Source organism: Rattus norvegicus, chromosome 10 (assembly GCF_021556685.1).
Source record: "Rattus norvegicus strain SHRSP/BbbUtx chromosome 10, alternate assembly SHRSP_T2T, whole genome shotgun sequence".
Taxonomy (NCBI): domain Eukaryota; kingdom Metazoa; phylum Chordata; class Mammalia; order Rodentia; family Muridae; genus Rattus; species Rattus norvegicus.
The window spans coordinates 20,944,537-20,957,530 of NC_141543.1; the positions used below are offsets into that span (position 1 = coordinate 20,944,537).

At 56.1% G+C, this 12,994-nt stretch overlaps 2 protein-coding genes and 1 pseudogene across 5 annotated transcripts; all 3 read right to left on the reverse strand.

The window, feature by feature from the left end:
- Positions 1–117: 117 nt before the first annotated feature.
- Positions 118–1,593, reverse strand: Nhlrc4 (NHL repeat containing 4). Its single transcript, XM_087574839.1, has 3 exons — positions 1,564–1,593; positions 1,348–1,410; positions 118–1,041 (listed from the first exon to the last, which is right to left on the reverse strand). The coding sequence occupies exons 1-3, from the start codon at positions 1,591–1,593 to the stop codon at positions 202–204; spliced, it is 933 nt and encodes a 310-aa protein (XP_087430965.1). The 3' UTR covers positions 118–201.
- Positions 1,594–3,052: 1,459 nt separating this feature from the next.
- Prr35 (proline rich 35) lies at positions 3,053–8,609 on the reverse strand. Of its 4 annotated transcripts, none has more exons than XM_087571533.1 (3): positions 7,991–8,609; positions 4,184–5,289; positions 3,053–3,905 (listed from the first exon to the last, which is right to left on the reverse strand). In XM_087571533.1, the coding sequence occupies exons 2-3, from the start codon at positions 5,248–5,250 to the stop codon at positions 3,260–3,262; spliced, it is 1,713 nt and encodes a 570-aa protein (XP_087427659.1). In that variant the 5' UTR covers positions 5,251–5,289; positions 7,991–8,609; the 3' UTR covers positions 3,053–3,259.
- Positions 8,610–12,395: 3,786 nt separating this feature from the next.
- Positions 12,396–12,779, reverse strand: Rpl36a-ps7 (ribosomal protein L36A, pseudogene 7; annotated as a pseudogene).
- Positions 12,780–12,994: the final 215 nt, after the last annotated feature.

The following is a 12,994-nucleotide window of genomic DNA, read 5'->3' on the forward strand; positions in this document are numbered from 1 at the left end:
GCATACTGAACAGGGAAGTGAAGGTGACCCCATTTAGAACCTGATCAAGAGATGGTGATTCATGGTTTCGGTGTAGACAGGAGCACTTGCCAAGAGGAAATCACAAGGCTAGCTAAGAGCAGGTGTCAGGAAGAAGGCTCAGCAGCCCTCAAGGAGCCTACTAATCTTCCACGATAGTACAAGGGACTCAGGCCCGGCCAGTCATAGCAACGGACTATTTTCCCCAGAGCCCACCCTCAGGCCATCTCCCCCCAGATACTGGTATACCTTGATGCAGTTGTCCCCTGCATCTGCCACCACTAGTGGGCCCTGGGGTGCACAGGCCAAACCCAAGGGCCTCTTTAGTCCCTCCAACGGCAAGCAGATGGGTGGCCCAACCCGGGGAAACAGAGTCACTTGTTGCCTCTGCTCATCAGCCACAATAATGCTACCCTCTGCATCACAGCACACACCTGCTGGATGACCAAAGCTGTGCCCAGTCAGGGTTCCTAGGGAGCCCAGAGGCTGGTGGGCACTGCCAAACAATTGTACATCCCCAAACTCTTCACTCACAGCAAAGCCTCCATCAGGCCCTGGACCTACCCAACAAGGGCTCTCCAGACCTAGCATGGAGGTTGGAGCAAGAGGCTCACAGGTTGGTCCTAACATGAAGCTGTGCACAGTTCCAGGCAAGTAGTCTGTCACCAGGAAGTGGCCAAGAGCATCCACAGCCAGCCCTCGGGGGGACAAGAACTTGCCTACAGTCACCCAGCGGCCCTGGGGTTCCCGGGAAGTGTACCGAAGAGCATACACAGCCCTGTGGATGAGGTCACTGACCACCACAAGCCCTGCAGCTGTCACAGCCACATCCTCTGGAACAAAGGCTCCAGTTCTAGGAATGCAGCAGGGTAGTTGACAAATGGAGCGTCCCTCAAGATCCAGCACATGGACACAAGATGCAGCACCAGCCGTCAAGAAGAGCAGGCCATCTGGGGAACAGTGCAGGCCTCGGGGGCTCCCTGCAGCCCCTGCTGGCACCAGGATTCGTCCCAGCAGCCGAGGCTGCCAAGAGCCACTGGCATCTCTAAGTTGGTCCAGCCTGAGATGAGGCCCTTGCGGGTAGGTGGCTGGGGATAGGGGTGGCCCAGGAGGTCAAGGAGTCAGGACAGACGGGAGGCCAGGGCAGCAAGCAGTCACAGTCTCGGCTTCTCTGCAGCTGCAAAAGAGTTGGAACATCCATGTGTGCAGATGGTGGCCCATGGGTGCTGGCACCCTCCCATTGTAGATGAAGAGCTAAGGTGAGGTAGGAGGTGGAGGGGAAGGCTGAGCTGCATGTGTGTTCAATTCCTCCCGGTTCTGAGTGCTCACCTGGTCCCCAAGCACAGCAACCACACAGGTGTCTAGGTGTCTGCTGCAGTAGTCTGAGAGATACTATGCACCCAAAAGGGTCAAAGGTTTAGCTCTAAGGCTCAAATCGCATGCACGGCTGTGTCCTGGCTTGAGAAGGAGGAGGGGAGGAGGCAGATAAGCAGCCCTGGGATGACTCCTTCATAGGAGTTGCCTAAGTTCGCATTAGTCCCTCACCACTATCACCTTCATCTTCACCTCGACCATCACCATACACAGCCCCTCTGCTTTAGCCAGGGAGACATTCAAACTCCAACCTCCCAGGGCTCCCCACTTGCCCCTCACCCCTTGCACAGAGATTATGATACCTCTTACCTGGGGCTAACTGGCCTCGGGGCTTGAGGTCAGGCCTCTGTTGTTAGAGACAGCATAGGTGTGTGTGTTGGGGGAGGGTGTAGCTAGGGGAGGAGTGACCAGGCAAGTTTCCTGCAGGGACAAGTTGATTTGTTTGGACTGAGTCCCCAGCCTCCAGGCCTGCACCCTCTGGTTTGGGTCTTCACATTGGCCTCACCCTAATCCTGAACACTTTCTACTGCCCCTGCACAGCTCCACTGGGCAAGCCTGACTGTTCAAGAGGCACCCCCAGCCCTCTACAACTATAGGTCACCCCTCCAGGCAGGACTTTTGTGTCAGGACCACACCTTGGTCACCCTCTTGGCAGCTCCACCAAGAAGTCAAGCTCTTCCTGTGAGGCTGGTGATGCCGCTCCCTCCCAGGGTCAGACAGCAGAGTGGTAGGCACATGGGGGTGCTGAGAGGAAGGTGCCCCAGATTTAAGACCTGAGGTTCCTTGGACCCCTGGCTCTGACCTCGGCAGTCCCCCCCAGAAGCGTCCAGGTCAATGGCGCCCAGCTAGCTTGTGTCACCCCTGGCCTGTAGCCCCACAGTTCCCTGGGCTGGCCAGCCAGAACTCTAGCCCCAACGCCACTTGTAATGCCTCACAGTGGGGTGGCTTCCTGATGCTATCACCAGGTAGGTGGTTAATGGGGCAGCTGAAGGTCCTGTTCGGACTGGCCCTGGCCTGGCCAATCCAGCCCCAGTGAGAACAGTGCCTCCTCTGAGGGCAGCTTGTACTTCAGGGCATTCCTGGGTGGGCTACAGCCCAGCTCCCCAGGGAGAAAAGCGATTCGCTATGGCTGGGGGGCCCCAGCAGCCCTCCCTAGCTATCTCCCACCCTGGCCTGTGGAAGACCAAGCAGGGCTGTACTGGGAAGGAAGCAGTGAGCTGTGAAGGCCACCGATGCCTATCGTGGCTGCAGGGGCTGGCGGGGGGCCCAGGAAGGCCACACGGGGTAAGCAGCCTGGAGCCATAGAAGGCAGGAGGCTTTGGCCACCACAGGCAAAGCTGGCATTAGGCTGCTTGGATGGATTCAGGCCCAAGGACGTGCAGGGTCCTTGCCCATCCCCAGTGAGCTGAAACAGGCCAGGTCATCCTGCCATGTCTGCCTCTCTGCCACTCTTCCCTGAGTTCCCTAATTAAATGAACCCGGGTCACCCCTTGGTGGACCTTATATTTGGGCCAAAAAATAAGGATTTTTTTGTGGCCAAAGGTGAGCCCCAGTATGGTGTCCAGGACTCTTGCTCACTGGATACTGAGGCCAGGGGACATTTCCTTTAGGGTGCTCGATGCTTATATGAGGACAGAAAAGAAAAGAGACCCAAGTAAGGGGTGTTTGAAGGCGTTTTCTATTTTAATGTCCACAACTTCAATAAATAAATCATGACCTTTCTAGTCCATGAGACCGCATAGATAAGTCTTTACCACGGGCTGGTGGGGGAGTCTGGGGTGGGGATGGGGTATCTGCTCAGAATACATGCACACCGACACTGGACAGGTCCAGACAATGCGGCCCAGGTCAGGGAGAGGAACCATATCTACGGTGGCTGTGAACAGACGTCAGCACTTGGGAGGATCTGCAAGCTTGGGGCATCTTTAGGGGTCTGGGAGCTGCTAGCTCCAAGTCGATTACCCCAGCCACTACCAGGAATTACAGGGTCCTCGGGGGCCTGGAGGGGGAGGACAGGAGGAGGGACACTGGAGTCAGCCTCACACTTGGTGGTGCGACTCGAGAAAGGCTCAAGTACAGGGCCCAACATGCTAGAGGGCTCTGAGGTCCCCCTTGCCAACATGGGGCCTGGATCATGCAGCCCCCAGGACTCTGCTGGTGCCTCAGTTCCCTTGGTAGGCACCCGCTTCACTGAGAGGTCCAAGGGTGTGTCCAGTGGACGAGCTGCCCGGGCCAGCGCCTGATGGATGGTGAGCAGCTCTCGGCGAATCTTTCCAAGCTGCTCCCGTAGAGGTCTGGGTGCCAGACCCCCAGCCGGTGCCAGCTGCCCCAAACACTGCTCCACCCTGGCGTAGTCACCAAAGGCCTGGGTCAGGTCCTCTCCCATTGGGACTGAACTTCCTAGTACTTGGCCCTGTGGCTGCTGCAGAAGATGGACCTCAGGACCTGAGGCCTCAGGGTCAACTGGTTCCTTGTCCTCAGGCCAGAGTATGAGGGAGGAGCCTGTTGGCAGGCTGAGAAGTAGAAGCCAGTCAGGAAGCTATCCGTCCCCTTAATGTTCCCCCAGCCCCAGCCTGTGTCTTCTGCTCAGTGTCACCCATACCCCAGGGAAAAAAAGAGGCTCCAGTCTAGAATAGGACATAGGGAAGAAGAAAGGAAAAAAGGGATTCTTGGGTATCAGCTCCCTCTGCCCGAAGTCTCTATTCCTAGTGAGTTAGGCGAAGACAACTAGCCTCCCACCCAGCCCACCCCTGACACTCCCACACTAGGACCCAAAGCTCCTGATACCCACCTGCTCTGACAGCCAAGTTTTGCCAGGTTCAAGGGGGCCTTTGGTTCAGGCATCTTGCCCGTGGGCAGCCTTTTCTGCGGGTTACTCTGAGTCACTCGTCCTAGCTCTCCTTCGTGCCCCGCGTCTCTGGAAGTGCCATGGGGCCAGGGTCCCCCAGGCCCTGGCACAGGCACCTTGAGCAGCCCAGGAGTAGCCAGAGCTCCAGGAGGTCCCTTGAGGGGCACAGAGGACTTGGCAGGGGCAGCCCTGCCTGCTGACTGTCCTAGGTTGTGTTCTAGTAGTAGCGGGTAGTACAGGCGGGGGGCCAGGCCTGGACGCTCAGGTGTGTGTGGGGTTGGGAAGGCTGTGGGGGGTAACAAGGGACTTGCCGAGGCCAGGAAGGGCATGTGGGCTGCAGCAGCAGCCAGTGAGGGCCCCAGATAGGAGAAGAGGCCTGGGCCAAGAGGGTAGTTGACACCCAGCAATGATAAATGGAGGCTCTGGGCTTCAGGGAACTCACCCTGGGCAGGTGGTGGGTAGCAGGGGACACTACTCTCAGAGCCTGTTGTTGAAGCTATAGTCCCTAGAGCCCCAGTCAGCATACCACCACTCAGTCCTGGCTTCCATGACTCTGCCAAAAGGCCACTGGTGCCTGGACCCTTCCGGATGGGTCTAGCCAGAGGGGGTAGTGACCCTGAGGACTCCTCTGGTCCAGGTTTGGGGCCCCTGCCACAACGACGCTGGGAAAAGCTATTGGTGACAATGAGATCTGGCTCAGTTGGCTTGCTACTAGGGTCTGAGAAGTCTGTGGAGCAGTTGGGGGTGGGCACCCGAGGCCTGGGTGAGGGGGGTGCACGGCGGCACGCCCAGTCAGGGGAGTCTAAGAGTAGAGAAAGGGAGTCTTTGCAAAGGCTGTACTTCATGTGGTTGTAAAGATGTGACTTCTCCAGGCAGGTGAAGGGGCACTGGAAGCACTTATAGTTGTAGGGCTTGCCCCAGGGCCTCGGGATGTAGTGTGGCTTTTTGGGCTTCCGTGACCGTGCCCTTGTCCCAGTGCCCACTCGGCATGAACCTGCCTCTCGAGACATGGCAGCCTGCTAGCAGGCAAGCCCAGGCACCATGGCCACCTGCAGATAGGAAAGACAAAGACCCAGTTAACACCAGGCCTTGGCACTCTCTGCTCCTCTTTGCTAGGGGGTTCCTGCATCAGAACCCGCGAAGCCCCAGTTCGCCTTGCCTCAAAGCCTCTGACCTTTGTTCTACAGACCCTTCATTCTTTTGAGAGGGGATGTGGTGGCACTTGCCTGTAATCTCATAATTATGGGAAGCTGAGGCAGGGGGATTGCTGTGAGATCCAGGCCATCCAGAGCTACAGAGTGAGATTCTGTAAAAAGAGAAGAAAGAAAGAAAGAAAGAAAGAAAGAAAGAAAGAAAGAAAGAAAGAAAAAGAAAGGAAGGAAGAAAAAGGGAAAAAAGAAAAGAAAAGAAAATGGAGGCACCTAGGCATTCTGACCCAGGCAGACATAAATAAAGTTGTAATGTAAGGAATGGTCTCTGAAGGACCTAGAGGTCGTTGCTAAGAAAATATAGTTTATCTGAAATGAAGTTTAACTGGATGTGTTTTATTTACCAAGTGACCCTGTACAAATCCCCATTGGGCCCAGCTGGCCCTGCAGGCCAGTTTCCGGGATGACTGGTAAGTCTCTGCCCTTTGCACCAGGCAGTACCCACTGAGCATTTGGTAAGGGAATAAGAGCAACCGTGTGCAGCCAGAGCCACCAGTCTGATGGCCCTCTAGAAACACTTCCTTGGTTGAGCCACCTGCCCCTACCAGAAATTGAAGCAAATCCCCTAGATTAGAAGCCAACAGAAACTTTGACATCTGACTAATACTATGAGTGCAAATGTGTGTGAGAATGCGTGTGGGTAACCCGAGACGACTAGTGGAGTGTCAAGTGCACACTGGAGGTCTCTCAGGGGGTTCAGCCACACATGAGGCAAACCCAGGCTGGGGGGAGTGGATGTCACAGCATGGCCCCATGGCACAGCCACCTGCTCAACCCAGCTCCATCTGGGTGGCTTCAGGCGGGTCAGTGACTGAGCCCGCAGTGACTGCACTCAGCCAAGACCCTCTTCTCCTCACGTCCTGCACACTGGCTCCGAAGCTTCTTTCTTCACTCCATCTGGGCCACCACCTGGGCTGTCCACTCTCTCAGCACTCGTGCTTGTGCATGGTGCGTGTGCACATAGGCTTTGGGTGTGTGCATACAAGCGTGCAAGATTCCCAAGGAATCCTTGTTCTCTGCCTGGAGGAACAGCTCCTGCATGGTTGAACTAACCAGGCACAGGGTGTGCCAGGAAGGGGGCACACATCCTTATCACTTCCCACTCAGAATGGATGTGCCTCTTCAGGGCAGTATACCTAGATTACAAACTATGCCGGCAAACACATGAAGATGTGGCTGTGACTCACGATTGGTCATAGACTCATCGTGGATGCAGACATACATGTGCCGCATAATCTGAAGAGCAGAGACGGTAGTGGAAGGCAGTTGCTGAACTCAGCTCTCTTGCATGCTGGCCATTACACTTTGCCCATGATAGACATTCACTTTTACTCCCATCAAAGATCAGGTGGGTACCCCTTAGGTAGGCAGCTAGAAGGGTGAAAAATACTGCGTGCCAAAAGGCTGGGAACCACACAGGGAGTTCACATGGCCAGCCTGGGCTCTGGAGATGGCTGAGCAAACATAGGCTGAGGGAGACTCCAAGGTTGGGAGGTGGATGCTGGCTCAGGAAAGGGTCAGGAGCTCCCTGGGGGGTCGCAGACCCAGCTCAGCTTTAGCATGAATACTGGCAGTCTCTTCTGCCTGCATCCCGCCACCGCCCCCTCGCCCACCCCCCCTCCGCAAGATGTGATGACAGATAGGCATGTGTGCTCAGGCGACAGAGGCGTCTGTGCAGGGGCCATCGATCACCCAGCCCTGGGAGCCACACAGCTGTGCGGATTGGTGCTACCGCTTAAACCCACCTCCTAGCCCGGACTGGAGGGTCCTCCTGGGGCCTTGGATCCAGGGGTTGGGGCCCCTCCTGTGCTTCCCTCCAGACCAGGTACCCGAGGTGCTGACCTCTCCAAGACCCGGAGGATGCCAGGCACTGATCCACTACAGGGCACATCCCTACACTAGCCACACATACACAAAGGCACACTCATCCTGCCCAGCCCCAGCCCCAACTTATGATCTGGCATGTGTGCTCTCTGGCTGCGTGCCTGGTCTGGAGGACTAAAAGCCTGAAGGGCCAGCCCACCCATCCGTTGACCCTCTTGAGACTCAATGCCCTACAGCGCAGGAGCTGAGGTGGACAGCTGGGACCTCAACACCTTTCTTTTGCCTCCCCGCTGCGGGCGCCGCCCTGACGAACCCTCATGGTGCTGGGATCACAAGCAACCCTTTCCACGCATTCCGTCCAGAGCCAGAACCCCAACTTCGCGGAAAGTGCCGCTCGCCCACCTTACCGCGTCCGCCGAACTGAGCCTACGGCGTCTGCCAAGTATGTGCCAGGCAAAGGGGCAAACTTCCCACTTGTGAACACCGCGGGGTAACTGAGGTCCAGAGCTAGAAGCGGTGGCAACTCCCCGATGCCGCCGCCGCCTCCCGCGTTCCCCGACGCGGACTCGCAGGCGCCCACCAAAGTTGGCAGAGAAGCGCGTGCGCCACGGCGCGAGCTTCCAAACGCAGCGACCTCCGACCGAGCAGGGCGCGGGAGGCGGGACAGTCTCAGCGGCAGACGGCTCCCACCTCTTAGCACACCGCCCTGCGCACTCACCGGACGCGCTGGTAAGGCTCCTGGAGGGAGCGAGGCCGGACTGCCACAGTGCTGCAAAGATCTTGGAGTGGCGCGCAGGTGCGGGCCGAGTGAGGGGCGCCTGGCACCGTCCCCGCCCCCGACGCCTGCAGGCTGCCGCGGGGGTGCGCAGAGGCAGCCAAGTCTCCCGGGTCCCCGCAGCCGCAAGAGGGGGCGTCAGCACGCATCAGTCAGGGCTCTGGCCCCTGACAGCCGCCTGCCCACCCAAATCAGGGCCTCGGGGCTGAACCCTAGGACAGGGAGCTTCCTGAGCGGACCAGGAGAGACCAAAGCCCAGAGCTCAGGCGGTAGAGTCTATATGTCCTTGCCAGCCTCCACTGGGCAAACCAGAGAGCCCTTGTAGTTCCTTTACTCCAAACAGGAGGCGTCTCCCACAATCCTTGCTCTACCAGCTGATAGTCACCATGCACTGACACCCCTATCCCCGGATGCATCATGACACTTCCAGCCCTCACTCTCCAGTTCCCAGGAGATTCCTCCGTGCTTCAGGAGAGATCCAGTGCCAGTGCCCTCATCCCCACTGGTGGCATCTTCTGGAAGGGCTATAGGGGCTGACAAAGGACCCAGGAGGGTTTGGAGTGCCCAGCACACAGTGAATGCTGGAGCTCCCTTCCCTTTAATGTCTTTATGGCCAGAACTGGTCCTGGGTTGTCAAAACTTAACATCTGGGGTCACACTTCTAGCCAGGTCCCAGGGAAATTTGCCTAACTGGTGAGTTCCAAGGGTGCATGCGGGCACGGCATGGGTAGAGACAGATAATATCTCTGTTTCTCCCCCATCCCCCTCTCTGTGTCTGTCTCTCTCTGTGTGTCTGTTTATCTCTCTCTCTCTGGAGTCAGCCTGTGACTGGGGAGGATACCTTAGCCCAGAGGTATGCTGCACGGTATTTCAAGCATGGAATGGTGATTGCTGCCCCAGGCTTGCCCTGTGGAGGCACAGAGGTCAAAAGACTCTTGGGAACCTAAGGCTCTTCCAGGTTTCCAGGTTCACTACTGGTTCCTGGGGGGAAGGGGGGGCAGTCATAAGTTTCAGGGCAAAAAGTGTTCAGTACTTCTGGTCCATGCCTGTGTGGCAGCCATCATAGCCAGAGCCTAGTCATTGGCCAAAGCTCAAGGGTTACTACTGGTCAAGGAGCAGGGTCCCTGCAGTCTAGTTCCCTTCTGTCTCCATGCCACTTTCCTCAGAGGCAGCCCACCCCCAACTGAGGGGCATGCAGAAGTGGTGTTATGGGTTGGACAGCGTGCTCCTTTCTGTCTGCCCAGCCTGGCTGACCAGCTGAGTACGCAGGTGGCCTGGGGCCGGGAGACAGCTTGAATGGCCACTGTGCCAGTAGTCCTGGGGCCAGAAGACCAGCTCCTCGTGGGCACTAACTAGAGATGAGGGCAGACTCAGGTCACTCTGAGACAAGGAGAGTGGGGACACTAAGCATGGGTCCTTTATTCTCAAGGACAGCTCTGTACTCTCTAGCCATCCTCTTTCTGGGAATTAGGGAATAGCCTGTCTGACGATAGGGGCAGTCTGGAGGTTGTGGCCACTGTCCAGAGAAGGCCTGGCTTGAGCCTCCAGGGAGTAACGTTTGGTATAGCTCAGGTGATTAGGCCTGTGGTCTGAGGAAGAAACCAAGGGGCATGCTGTGTGGCATCTCACTTATGAGGTCGACAGCCCTTGGGGAGGATTACTGCCTAGGCAAGCTCTGTGGAGGCCCAGTGAAGGGAGACAGATAGAACATGTTGATGTCCAGAATGGGAAAAGAAGGAAGGAAGTGGAGGGCCCATATGCCCAGGAGTACCACCTTTTACAGGCCTTTGGGTGAAGGGCTGGAGAGATGGTTCAGTGGTTAAGAGCACTGGCTGCTCTTCCTGAGGTCCTGAGTTCAATTCCCAGCAACCACATGGTGGCTCACAACCATCTGGGGCCCTCTTCTGGTGTGTCTGAAGACAGCTACAGTGTACTCTAAATAAAAATTGAAAAAAAAAAAGAAATTTGGGTAAGAGATCAAATCAAAAAACAAAAGACCCCAAATAACCCTAAGGCACCCTTTCCCTGGACATATTTTTGTGTTCCTAGAGGGGGGAACTCCTGAACTCTGGGCTTGCTCATGGAGGTCTGGAGAATTTGGTGTGCCTCACAGCTTGCCACCTTCTGCCTAAGGGGCTCGCAGGCACACACAGCCTGTTATGATTGCCCTGTCCTCTCCTCCCTCAGATGATGCCTTCTTGGGCCCCAACCCTTGGGAACCATAAGCTCTAGGAGATGGCTCTGCCTCCTGATGGGCAGCTGAGACTCCGTAGCTTTGCGTTTGGGCCTATCAGTCTGAACCTGAGACCCTGACCACATTCCCTAAGCAGGGGTCCTCTCTGCTTAAGAGTAGAGAGCACCCCTAGTCTTAGGTCACTCCTGGTTCTAAGAAGGGACCTTCACTAGGACAGGGACCCAGTGTTCTCTCTTGCTGTGGGCCCTGCCTTTACCCTCAGCTGGAGGTTTTCTTATTTCAGTCATTAACCTTCTCTGCTTGATCTGCCCATGGCTGCTCGCCTGTCACCTCCATTAGCATTGGCCCTGCGTGTGCTGGGAGCTTGCGAGCTGGATGAAGTTCCTGGACTCTGCACTGTCTCATTCCCTCAGTGATGCAGCCCTCAGCAAGACAGGTAGGGGTTGGACTGACTGGTACTCCACAGTGGGCAGAAGGACAGTGGATTGAGCCAAACAGGGTCTAAAGCTGGTGCACAGAGGAACTCCATGGAGTGGCAGCAACACTGAAGTTCTGGAGGTCAGGGCCACGCAATATACCGTGGCTCGTTTTGCACCTTACGAGCACAAGACACAGAGCAGCATCCCCATTCCTGAGAGAGAGAGAGAGATTATCTTTGGGTTTTCACCTCCCTTGTGTATTCAAAGTGTCCTTGGGGACTGTAGGCTGAAGACGTGACTGTAGAGATGGGATCTCGCCTGAAGCTCTGGACCAGCTGGAGGCTGCAGGTTTTGATGGCCCCAGGAAGCCACAGTGTAGAATACACAGTATAGGAGAGGCAACAGGATCTGGAGACTACAGAAGGGAGAGCTGAGGCTCTGGAGGGGAGGATGTGGGTGGGGCCCATAGAGGGGGCAAATAGAAGCCTGGGGAATCTTTTCCCTGGGGTCTGAGTGATCTGTTTCTGGACATGCTGGCTTATCCAACAACCTAGATTAGGGAAGGGCTACCACTATGTACTGGGCAACTGGGTGAGTGAGACTCCACTATTCCCTGGAGGATCTGAGCCAGGGTGTGTGTGTGTGTGTGTGTGTGTGTGTGTGTGTGTGTGTGTGTGTGTGTGTGTGTGTTGTGTGTAAACTCCCTTTCATGGGAGTATTCCAGCTGGACAGGACTTCTTCCTTTAGAGGGAGCAGCCGGCCTGTCCAGGTGGGTGGGACAAGTTCAGGCTGCCAAGGCCCCCACCCGGTCTCTGAGCCTGGCACTGGTTGAGCAGTGCCTGGGGCCGACAGCAGCCATATGTTGGGAAGTGGAGCTGTGTGCGTTGCTCTGCGGCCCCCGGGGCCAGCCTTCCTGGGCCTGTCACAGATGATTTTCCCTGCCTGAATGGCAGGCAGGGTGGCGGGTGGGGCAGTGGGGGCCTGTGAGCTGGCCCTGTGTTCAGGCCCTTTACTGCTCTCAACACTAGGTTTTATACCACTCTTGGAGTCATCCAAGAGCTGGGCCTCAGTTCTGATGCCCCAAGAATTTCATTGAATAAATGCTGTGGCGGGTACCCCTTTTAACTCAAAGTTGGGGTTCAGGAGATTTCTGGTTGGTCAGCAGGAACCTCCTGCTTGGTTGTGGGTGGTGGCCAGGGGTCCACACCAGGCTGTTGTGTGCCCCGGGCAGGTAGAAGAGGGCCGGGAGCTGCAGCCCTGTCAGCCCAGAGCCCAGAGCTCTGCGCAGGGAGGCCAGAGCTAATTTGTACACTAAGTGCTTCTGACAGGGATGCCTCGCAAGTGAGAACATGCCACTGCCCGCCCTGGGAAGGCCATGACGGCTAGCAATGAAGACAAGTAGGCCCATGAGAAAGAACCAGAGGGACACAGGGCCAATGAGGACCAGGAATTTGAGGAAAGCCAAGAAACAGGTTGATGGCTACTGGAACGGTCAGATACAGAAGCATGGAAACACTGTGAAGATGAGATGGACACAGACAAGGGACAACGAGCCTTACAACCCTCGTGTCTACTGTGCTAGTCACTAGTCCTGTCATTCTCTTGGGCTTTGTGACCTCCTGCACAGAACACAGGACAGTCTACCCAAGTCTAGCCTAGCCTACTGACACCATAGTGTAAAGTCTGCTTTGGCCAGTCTGCCCACCTCCCTCCTTTTTTTTTGGGGGGGGGGAGGTCAAGATTTTATTGTCTTCATAACAAAATCAGCTTAGAATTGGATCACTTGGCCCTTTCTCTTCTTGTCACCTCCTAGTTCAAAATGCTTGCATCTCTTTAATAGCCAGCATCCTCTTAGATCTGCAGTTGGGCTCAACGCACTCCAGTCTCAGCACAATCTTCTTTGTAGTTTTAGCCTTTTTGCGGAAAATGGGCTTAGTCTGCCCGCCGTAGCCACTCTGTTTCCTGTCATAACGCCGCTTTCCCTGGGCATACAAAGAATCCTTGCCCTTCTTGTACTGCGTCACCTTGTGGGGTTGGTGCTTCCCACATTTCTTGCAGAATGTCCGGAGGGTCTTTGGAATGTTCACCATGTTTGCAGGAGCGCTATCAGCTCAGAAAGAGAAGGCCACCTCCCTCCTCTTACCCTAACAGAATCAAGCAGACTTCTGAGGAGCCCCAGTTCCCTCCCAATACTGCCAAAGAATTTTACTTATATGTACAACTCCCCTCTGGATGCCCCTTTGCTCCCCCTCCCCTATATGCTGGGGTCCTCATGGAGGGGAAAGGGAAGGTGTTTGCTGAGACTAACCAGAGTGGACGAGCATGCAATGGCTG

Coding starts and splice junctions, on each gene's coding strand:
- Nhlrc4 (XM_087574839.1), bottom strand. CDS start 1,593: ATGGTCGAGGTGAAGATGAAGGTGATAGTG. Junction 1,411..1,563: donor TGAAGATGAAGGTGATAGTG/GTGAGGGACTAA, acceptor TTGGGTGCATAG/TATCTCTCAGACTACTGCAG. Junction 1,042..1,347: donor TTGCTGTGCTTGGGGACCAG/GTGAGCACTCAG, acceptor GGCTCTTGGCAG/CCTCGGCTGCTGGGACGAAT.
- Prr35 (XM_087571533.1), bottom strand. CDS start 5,250: ATGTCTCGAGAGGCAGGTTCATGCCGAGTGGGCACTGGGACAAGGGCA. Junction 3,906..4,183: donor AAACTTGGCTGTCAGAGCAG/GTGGGTATCAGG, acceptor TCTACTTCTCAG/CCTGCCAACAGGCTCCTCCC.